The sequence below is a fragment of the Tupaia chinensis genome, unplaced genomic scaffold (genome assembly GCF_000334495.1).
Source record: "Tupaia chinensis unplaced genomic scaffold, TupChi_1.0 Scaffold000207_1, whole genome shotgun sequence".
NCBI lineage: Eukaryota > Metazoa > Chordata > Mammalia > Scandentia > Tupaiidae > Tupaia > Tupaia belangeri.
Window position 1 is genome coordinate 757,254 of NW_006159682.1, and position 10,787 is coordinate 768,040.

Here is a 10,787-nt window from a genome sequence, read left to right on the forward strand (position 1 = left end):
TCTTTCCATTTTACGATTCAAGTAGGATATCACTGGAAACCAGGTAACTTACAGGAGTCAGCTTTTAGACATCCCTTTGACCTTTAGCCTTTACAGTCAAACAAATCTCTTTCTCGTATGTTCTTTTCTCTTGAACAACTCTATGAAGAAAGCAGGGAAGGTACATTTTCTGTCATTTCACCAGTCCACAGAGGAAATCACATCAACTCAGAGAGGATATGAATTGATCAAGGTCGCTCCACTAGTACATTTTAAGAAACAAGACTGGTGTCCTTATAACCCATGAGGTTAAGGTAAAGAGGATGAGGCAAGAGGGTACTAATGAGGACAGAGGAAGTTAGGACCTTTCTCCTAGAAGCTGGGAAATGGGAGAACCAATAAATAGGTAGTTCTCTAAGCAAGACTCATGACAACTTGAAAGATAAAAAAAAAGATAAGAAAATATCTTCAGTTGCAAAAAGAATTCTAAAAATCCATTTGAGAGGACCAGCAGGTGCTGTGGTGGTTAAGGCTCTGGACTCTTCCGCATGGCTGACCACAGTTCAAGTCCTGGGTCTAGTGGCCTGCTTCCCACTTTCCTTCCTCTCTCTCTCTTTCTCTCTGTCTCTCTCTGGTCAAGTTAAAATAAATGAATGAATAAATAAAATGGAATAAATCATTCTTTTAAAAAATCCATTTAAAAATGATAGAGCAAGATAACCATCTTCGTTCAAAATGGCTACGTTGTCACTTATTTTTCCATTGGAGGCAGGATTGGTGAGGTGACGCAATCAAATAAAAGTCTTTCTTATTAAAAACAAAAGAAAATTGTGGCCACGAAAGATAAAAGTAGGGGTTTTTCAAAGCCTGGGGGAGGGACACAGCATAACTCAAAAAAACTCACAATTCAAACTTTGTCTTTCTCCCAGGAAACTGATTTGATGATTTATTTAAAATATTGCTGGGAACCAGCAGTTAGCGTAATGGCTATGTCACTGGACTCCCACGTAGTCGACCGCGGTTCGTGTCCCAGACCCGGTGGCTTAAAACTCATGCCGGGCGCGTGTGCGTGCGTGCCCAAGATCCCGAGAGGAGAATGGAGGAGAAGGGATTGCGGCGTGACCATCCCCCCTGGGGGGTGATTTCTCGCTTTCTGTCTCTATGTCTCTCTCTGTCTGTCTGGCGAGCACACGCGCCCTACCGTGAAAATCTCTCCAAAAAAGAAAAAATATATTGCTAAAGTAAATAATTACAGAATGAATCTCCTTTTGAAACATATCTAGATGCCAAAAAGTTATGATAGTAGCTATTACTAAACTATTGTTTATCGTGTGACTACTATCTGCTAGACATTAGGCTTTACCTATGTTATCTCTAATTCTCAGGATACTACTGGCAGGAAGTTGTTATCTTCCCTATTTCACTTATAAGGAAATAGACCCACAGGGCTTGACCCTTTCCAAGGTCACACAGCTAGTATGTGGTTAAGCTGGTCTGTCTGATTCCATGCCTTGTGCTCTTTCTATTTAGTTTCTTTATCATTAAATAAACAAACACTGAAACTGCTATATACCATGGATTTAACTAATCTTTCCCTTTAATTGTAAACACTAAAAATGTTACTAGGTCATCAGAAAAGTCATGACACTTTTTTTCGTTAGAAAACCAGAAAAGTACATCATGGCTTTTCCAACACCCCATATTTTAAGAAAATAGAGAGGGACCAGCAGGTGGCATGGTGGTTAAGGGCACTGGACTCACACATGGGTGACCATGGTTTGAGTCCTGGACCTGGCAGCTTGCTTTCTCGTTTCCCTCTCTCTCTCATTCTGTCCCTCTGTGGTCAAATTAAAATAAATAAATAAATAAATAAAGTTAAATAAAATAAAATCACTATTTAAAAAACTTTTTAAAAAAGAAAATAGGGGAACCAGCAGTTAGCGTAATGGCTATGTCGCTGGACTCCCACGTAGTCAACCGCGGTTCGTGTCCCGGACCCGGTGGCTTAAAACTCACGCCGGGCGTGTGTGCGTGCGTGCCCAAGATCCCGAGAGGAGAATGGAGGAGAAGGGATTGTGGCGTGACCATCCCCCCTGGGGGGTGATTTCTCGCTTTCTGTCTCTATGTCTCTCTCTGTCTGTCTGGCGAGCGCATGCGCCCTACAGTGAAAATCTCTCCAAAAAAAAAAAAATAGAGAATGTGGTACTGTGTCTAAACTGTAGAGAATCTAAATTCCGCTTGCATATCTTGTCAAACTTTTTCTTTTCCCATTCAGTTTTCTTTTTATTAAGGGGAGAAACTTTAAGCAGGGGCATCTATAGGAAAGCAGCGTCAGAGGAAGGCACTGTCAGTAGGAGCTGAGACGAGCTCCGCTGGCACCGGTTTGAAGGCTAACAGAGTATGAAAGTGTCTTCACAACCTTCTAAAATAGCCTTCAGACATTTGAGGAGCACAGAACCTTGGGAAGCAGAAAATTAAGTTCTCTCTGGAGCAGATCAGCTAGGGCAACACCGCACTCTGGGCCTTCTGCATTACTAATACACTTCTATTTCATCACCCAAGCTCAGTTACTATTTTTTAATGATAGCAGGTGCGGGAGAGAGAAGCACTTTCGATAGGGTCTTCCCATACCGTGATCCCTTTTCCCCAGCCCAAGCTGGTCAGGATCTTGGGCACCCATGCATGACCTGCTGTGCTTTCAGGCTAACCTTGGGATCTGCAACGGTGGCTTCCAGCACTGCAGTCCAATATGCCAACTAGGCTGGCCCAGCTTCTATTATGGATTAAAATCTCTAGGCCTGTGGCCTGAGAATCTGTAGTTAGCAGGGCCCCTCCAGTGACTTTTAAGCCCTTTGATGTTTAGGTTTCTAGTTCTAATAATTCCATTGTTTTCATTTCAATAGGTAAAATCAGGCAGCATCTTTGACAATTTCCTCCTTACGAATGATGAAGAGTTTGCTGAAGAGGTTGGAAATAAGACCTGGGGAAGGAGAAAAGTAAGGTTCTCCCACCCTATATTCCAGATGTTTGACCCCTTACTTGTGCACTGTTCTTTGCTTTATTTTTTTTTTTAGAATTATTTTATTTAACTTAATTTATTTTAATTTACTTTATTTATTAGTATTTTTTAAAAATTTGACCAGAGGGACCAGCAGTTGGCGTAATGGCTATGACACTGGACTCCCATGTAGTTGACTGCGGTTCTAGTCCTGGACCCGGTGGCTTAAATTCATGCCAGGTGCTTCTGCATGCATACCCAAGATCCCAAGAGGAGAATGGAGAAGGGATTGCAGTGCAGTCCTCCCCCCAGGGTGATTTCTCGCTTTCTGTCTCTCTGTCTCTCTCTGTCTTTCTGGGGAGCACACGCGCCCTACAGCAAAAACCTCTCAAAAAAATTTTTTTTTTTGACCAGAGAGAGGGAAAGTAAGAAACCAAGCCACCAGGTCCAGGACCCAAACCATGGTCAACCATGTGAGAGTTCAGGGCCTTTAACCACTATGCCACCTGCCAGCCCCTGTCCTTTGCATTTTAAAAAGCAGCTTCATAGTCATTGTCTAATTTCTGATCACATGACCCTGAGAGGCTGGGGCAAGAATTCACATTCATTGGATATCTACAACTTGGTATTTGACTCAGTGAGCACTTTTCAAGAACTAATCTCACTTATCCCTTAAAACAACCCAGCAAGAGCGAGATTATTACTCTGATAGTTTAGAGGTCAGAACTGAGATTCAGAGTATAAACTGCCCAAGGTCAAAAACAGATCCGAACCTGAGCTGGTGCTCCTTCTGTGTATCACATGGCCTGCTCGCAGTACAGTGGTCCAGAAGGGAGCTGTGAGTCCACTTCTCAGGGAGGAAGAAGGAAGGTTACGGTGCTGTTTACCATCTACCCTGCCCTCTCAGAAGTATCTTCTGGGTGGAGCAATACTTGGGACAATGGCTTCAGGAGGGTGACATTCAAATCTCCTGGTTCTGCAAGAAGGGCCATTCAAGCAGGTTTGTGGCTAGTACCTGATTATCCCACAGGCAAATTAAGCGTATGCTTAGGGTAGTAGCAAAGCACGGGCACCAAAACCAGTTTGTTAAGTGTGTAGAACTTTGGTATCTCCATAAACTCATTGAAGTAGTCGTTATGGCGAAAAATTAGAGTTTCGAAATACTTTTTAGTCTTATTTTGTCCTGTTTTTCTTTGAGGTTATCACCTAATACTGCTTTGTTGCAGCACTATCACAAATTGATCAGGAGTATGAGTTTGGGAGCTAGACTGCTCAGGTTCCCATACAGGCTTCTTTATTCACTAGATGTATGAGCTCCGGCAAGTTATTAACCTTTTTTCATCAACAGGGAGGGGATAACGATAGCAAACTCTCTTACAGGCTCCTGGCATATAGTAAGTGCTCACTACATGGTAGCTGTCATTGTTAAGCCAGTCAGTTGACAAGTATTTGGTGAGTGCCTGTTCAACACACTATTCTAGTTTCTGGGGATGTAGCTGTGAAATAAAACAGACAGGTTTCTTTCTTTCTTTTTTAAAGAATTATTTTATTTAACTTTATCTACTTATTTATTTTAATTTGACCAAAGAGGGACAGAGTGAGAAAGAGAAAGAAAGTGATAAGGCAAGCCATCAGGTCCGAGACCCGAACCACAGTCGGCCATGTGGGAGTCCAGCACCTCTAGTCACCATGCCACCTGCCGGTCCCAAAATAGACAAGTTTCTGCCCTTATGGAATTTCAGTTTGGGGAGAACAACAAGAAACATATGAAGAAGTCCGAACCACGGGTCCCTTACCCAGGAAGTAGGGCTAGGAACACCTACGTCATACGTTGCTATGAGGAATACAAAGAGTGTAAAAAAAAAAAGAGTATATATAGATTATCTGACACCATGTTTAGCAATGTACTAGGTGTTCATCAAATGTTCTTTGAATATGAACCAATTTCATTTACAAACAAATCACACACATACACATACATACACACGTCCCTCCACCCCATACATACTGAAAATTTGTGTGTAAATGAGCACCATCCTAGAAATCTTTAGAAACCCACAGAGATGACAGACTTTTTTTTTTTTTTTGGAAGTTTTTGCCTTACGGCATGTGTGCTCATGGGAGAGAAAGAGAAACAGAGACAGTGAGAGGGAAAATGAGAAATTACCCCACAGGGAGGATGGCCATGCCACAATCCCTTCTTCTCCATTCTCCTCCTGGGATCTTGGACACGCACCCACACATGCCCTGTGTTAAGTTTCAAGCACTAGGTCTGGGATTCAAACGGCAGTCGCCCACGTGGAAGTCTAGTGATGTAACCACTAAGTCATCTGCTGGCCCCAAGATGCTAGACACTTTAAAAAGGGTGAATTTCCTTTATACCTACAAATTATTTTGAAATGTTGTATTCTAAATAGGACATAGAGAAGCATTGGAGAGAACTTTTTGAAGAAATGGAAAAAAGAAAAGAGGAAGCAGAAGCTGAGAAGAAAAGAGAAAAGGAGGAGGCAAGAGAAGATGATTTCTGGGGGATTGAAGAAGAGGAAACTGAAGAGGATTCTGATGAGGAACCAGAAAATGATGGGCAGATGCAGGACGATGATGCTGAAAGTGTACCTGTACGTGAAAATGAAAAAGTTGCTGTTGACCAGAAAGATGAACTGTAGCTAGGAAAAAGAGGATTACACTCAGAGACAAATGGTGTTTCTTCGGAGAAATATCCATGAGGATGGCAAAATTCAGGGTGCAAAATAACTTGCTTTTTTTTTTTTAGAGAGATTTTTTTTACTCTACAGCACATGTCCTCGTCAGAGAGACAGAAAGCGAGAAATCACTTCCCAGGGGGAATGGCCATGCCACAATCCCTTCTCCTACACGCTCTTCTCGGGATCTTGGGCACACACATACATGCATCTGGCATGAGTTTTGAGTCACCTGATCTGGGACTTGAACCATTATTGGCCCTGTGGGAGTCCAGTGATGTAACCATTATACCATCTGCTGGTCCCAACTTGCTCTTTTTGAATAAACTTTAGATTTGTATATCTAACCCACTTCCTTTGCCCTTTAGGACCTGGGGAAAATCTTATCACCTCTTGGGATTACTACGTCTTTATTAGTGTAAAGGAAATGGTAATTTCTTTTTTTTTAATATTTTATTTAACTTTATTTATTTATTCATTTATTTATTTCAATTTGACCAGAGAGGGATAGAGAGAGAGAGCGAGCTGCCAGGTCCAGGACTCGAACCGTAGTCAGCCACATGGGAGTCTAGCACCCTTAACCACCAAGCCACCTGCCAGCCCCAGGAAATGGTAATTTCTAATTCATGAGGTTTTTGCAGGGATTGAGTGAGCTAATGTGTATAAAGTGCCTGATTAAAAAGGAAAAAAAAAAAAACAAAAAAACAGCAAAGGGGCCAGCGGGCGACATGGTGGCTAGGCTAAGGCATTGGATCCCACATGGCTGATTCTGTGGTTCAAGTCTTGGACTTGGAGGCTTGAAAAACACACCAGGCACATGTGCATGCATCCCCAAACTCCTGAGAAGAGACTGGAGGAGAAGAGACAGCAGAGTAGCTGTCCCTGGGGGATAATTTCTCCCTCTCCCTCTCTCACTGTCTTTCTGTTTCTCTCTGGCAAATGCATGTGTGTTGTAGCAAAAAATTTAAATAAATAAATAAATAGTAGCTATAACTTCTATTATTATATTGAAATTAGGAAGTTAATTTTTGGTAAACGAGTTTCTGTATAAACTTGATCCTCACCTTTCATTTATTTCAGTACACATGGGGAATTTTATTTTATTTAAATATCTGTATTACCTAGAATTTACCGAGCAGCGCTGATGGTGGTACCTGTCCCACGACGTTTTCCTCTGGCTGATGTATCAAGTACTTAAAAACAAAATAAGACTTCCTCCTCCTAACATTAGGAAAAATACTCTGTGAAAGACCTGCTTCTGTGCTGTTTTGTACCCTACCTAATTTTTAAATAATTGTTACTTGTTTGCAAGTTTGCTGATCTTGACATTTATCTTTTCTGTACCACTTGCTTACCACATCATTATCGTGTGCCTTCCTGTAACTCTTGACAGATTAGAAAGCACTTTCTCATAAATTGATGGCGCTTCTGCAGTGTGTTCATTTAATCCTCATAGCAGCCATTGTAGAGGTTGCTATTATTATCTTCATTTTACAGATGGAGAAACTGCCCGAGGTGGGTAAGTCACTCATTCTGGATCAAACTGCTAGCAAGGGGCAGGGCCAGTATCTGAACTCTGGTTCATCTTCTTTCAAAGCTTATCCTTTCAGTGCACCAGACCGTTGAACGAGTGAGTCAATATCTATTACTGTTTCATACACAGGATAGACATCCTCATGGAAGAAATACCCTTTTAAGTGTCATTTTTTTATGGATTTAGTTTTAAAATATTTTTTTAGAATTATTTTATTCAACTTTATTCATTATTATTTTTTAATTTGACCAGAGAAAGAGAGAGAAAGTGAGAGAGCAAGCTGCCAGGTCCGGGATTTGAACCTCAGTCAGCTGTATGGGAATCCAGTGCCCTTAATCATCACACCACCTGCCGGCCCCAGTGTCATTTTTAAAAAATGTTAATTTCATCCAAACAGCTAAGGAATTAGTTCCAAACATACCTGTCCAACAGTTTAGTAAATGATAGCCTAGGGTTACAAATATGCATTTGATTTCAGGTAAGACTTTATGAAGAAAGTGATTTTTTTTAAGAATATTTATTGTTTTTCTTTCATAAGCAAGAGAGACAAACAGATGCCCCAACAGGGTCTTAGTGACATAGTCCACTCCCAGCTCCAGCCATCCCCAGATGATGAGCACAAGAGCACCCTCCATGTCCTGGGAAGTTTCCATACGCAAAACCAGAACCTTCTGTGAGCCAGTCTCAGAGGTCTGTGTTACTGCCATGCCATCATCCAGCCTACAAAGTGACATTTTAGCCAGATCTTTTAAAAAATTTTTTTTGAGATTTTTGCCTTAGGGTGCATGCACTCACTGGAGAGGTAGAGAGAGACAAAGATAGAAAGTGAAGAATTATCCTCCAGGGTGGGATAGCCATGCCTCAATTCCTTCTTTTTCGGTTTCCTCTCAGGATTTTGGGCTCACATGCACACACACCTGGTGTGAGTTTTAAGCTGCTGGGACCATGAATCAAACCATAGTCGACTGTGTGCGAGGCCAGCACTGTAACCATTACACCATCTGCTGGTCCCAAGAGCTTAAAATATGGACACATCTGTCTGATGGAGAAGCAGGTGTATGGACCAGATTTCAGAGTCAAAGAGGAAGGTGCTCAGATGGCAGGACGTGGGATGCTGAAGTCATGAACTTCTTCCTTCCTTCCTGTAGGCTGATGCCTGGTGTGGTTTCTGGACCTTAGAGTCTTTGGAATATTCTTGACGTTTTCCTCTGGCTGATGTATCAAGTACTTAAAAACAAAATAAGACTTCCTCCTCCTAACATTAGGAAAAATACTCTGTGAAAGACCTGCTTCTGTGCTGTTTTGTACCCTACCTAATTTTTAAATAATTGTTACTTGTTTGCAAGTTTGCTGATCTTGACATTTATCTTTTCTGTACCACTTGCTTACCACATCATTATCGTGTGCCTTCCTGTAACTCTTGACAGATTAGAAAGCACTTTCTCATAAATTGATGGCGCTTCTGCAGTGTGTTCATTTAATCCTCATAGCAGCCATTGTAGAGGTTGCTATTATTATCTTCATTTTACAGATGGAGAAACTGCCCGAGGTGGGTAAGTCACTCATTCTGGATCAAACTGCTAGCAAGGGGCAGGGCCAGTATCTGAACTCTGGTTCATCTTCTTTCAAAGCTTATCCTTTCAGTGCACCAGACCGTTGAACGAGTGAGTCAATATCTATTACTGTTTCATACACAGGATAGACATCCTCATGGAAGAAATACCCTTTTAAGTGTCATTTTTTTATGGATTTAGTTTTAAAATATTTTTTTAGAATTATTTTATTCAACTTTATTCATTATTATTTTTTAATTTGACCAGAGAAAGAGAGAGAAAGTGAGAGAGCAAGCTGCCAGGTCCGGGATTTGAACCTCAGTCAGCTGTATGGGAATCCAGTGCCCTTAATCATCACACCACCTGCCGGCCCCAGTGTCATTTTTAAAAAATGTTAATTTCATCCAAACAGCTAAGGAATTAGTTCCAAACATACCTGTCCAACAGTTTAGTAAATGATAGCCTAGGGTTACAAATATGCATTTGATTTCAGGTAAGACTTTATGAAGAAAGTGATTTTTTTTAAGAATATTTATTGTTTTTCTTTCATAAGCAAGAGAGACAAACAGATGCCCCAACAGGGTCTTAGTGACATAGTCCACTCCCAGCTCCAGCCATCCCCAGATGATGAGCACAAGAGCACCCTCCATGTCCTGGGAAGTTTCCATACGCAAAACCAGAACCTTCTGTGAGCCAGTCTCAGAGGTCTGTGTTACTGCCATGCCATCATCCAGCCTACAAAGTGACATTTTAGCCAGATCTTTTAAAAAATTTTTTTTGAGATTTTTGCCTTAGGGTGCATGCACTCACTGGAGAGGTAGAGAGAGACAAAGATAGAAAGTGAAGAATTATCCTCCAGGGTGGGATAGCCATGCCTCAATTCCTTCTTTTTCGGTTTCCTCTCAGGATTTTGGGCTCACATGCACACACACCTGGTGTGAGTTTTAAGCTGCTGGGACCATGAATCAAACCATAGTCGACTGTGTGCGAGGCCAGCACTGTAACCATTACACCATCTGCTGGTCCCAAGAGCTTAAAATATGGACACATCTGTCTGATGGAGAAGCAGGTGTATGGACCAGATTTCAGAGTCAAAGAGGAAGGTGCTCAGATGGCAGGACGTGGGATGCTGAAGTCATGAACTTCTTCCTTCCTTCCTGTAGGCTGATGCCTGGTGTGGTTTCTGGACCTTAGAGTCTTTGGAATATTCTTGTTTAGAAAACTTGACTTTCCACCTATTTCGATAGCATAAGATTCTTCCCATGGTGCAAAAGAGCAAGGCTTCAGGTGCTGAGTCTGAGCGTTTTGTGTTAGGGTTGGAGGGCTGGTGCATGTGGTGACCTATATTTTAAGGATGCCAGTCTAATGTGAGCGTTGCTTATTACAATTGTCAGCGCTGATGGGTCAGTGTATGCTCTACCATTTGTTACATATTTTTAGTATCACAGGATAAAGAAGCTAATTTTCATGCAGGATTATGGGAGAAAAGTAAGCAATAGGATTCATTTAAGTATTTTTTTTAAAGCTGCTGCTTTCACATTTGGGAAATTTTCTTTTATTATGATTGATTAAGCAAACTATTTCAAAAATTGTGGTACTTTTTTTTGGAGAGGTTTTTTGCTATAGGGTGTGTGTGCTCTCTAGAAAGAGAGAGACAGAGAGACAAAAAGTGAGAAATCACCCCCCAGGGGGGATGGCCACGCTGCAATCCCTTCTCCATTCTCCTCTCGGGATCTTGGTCATGCACGCACACACACCCGGCGTGAGTTTAAGCCACCGGGTCCAGGACTCGAACTGTACTTGACTACATTGGGAGTCCAGTGACATAGCCACTATGACAACTGCTGGTCCCCAAAATTGTGGTACTTTTAACAAGAAAAAAAATACATGCATAGTTTCACTCATTCTACATACAGATTTTGAAAATGTTTGTTTCCTTCAAGGACTTTTTTTAAAAAAATATTTTAATTTAATTTTATTTATTAATTCATTTATTTTAATTTGACCAGAGAGAGACACAC

The 10,787-nt window shown here is 41.4% G+C and overlaps 1 protein-coding gene across 1 annotated transcript in view; it reads left to right on the top strand.

Moving 5' to 3' along the window:
* LOC102480379 (calreticulin) overlaps window positions 1–5,770 on the top strand; it is a gene marked incomplete at its 5' end in the record, with an annotated part of 20,858 nt that extends 15,088 nt beyond the window's left edge. Inside the window, 2 exons of the mRNA XM_027771337.1 lie at window positions 2,883–2,975; window positions 5,395–5,770. Of these exons, the coding sequence (XP_027627138.1) occupies window positions 2,883–2,975; window positions 5,395–5,643 (342 nt within the window). The remainder of the gene's footprint in view (window positions 1–2,882; window positions 2,976–5,394) is intronic.
* Window positions 5,771–10,787: the final 5,017 nt, after the last annotated feature.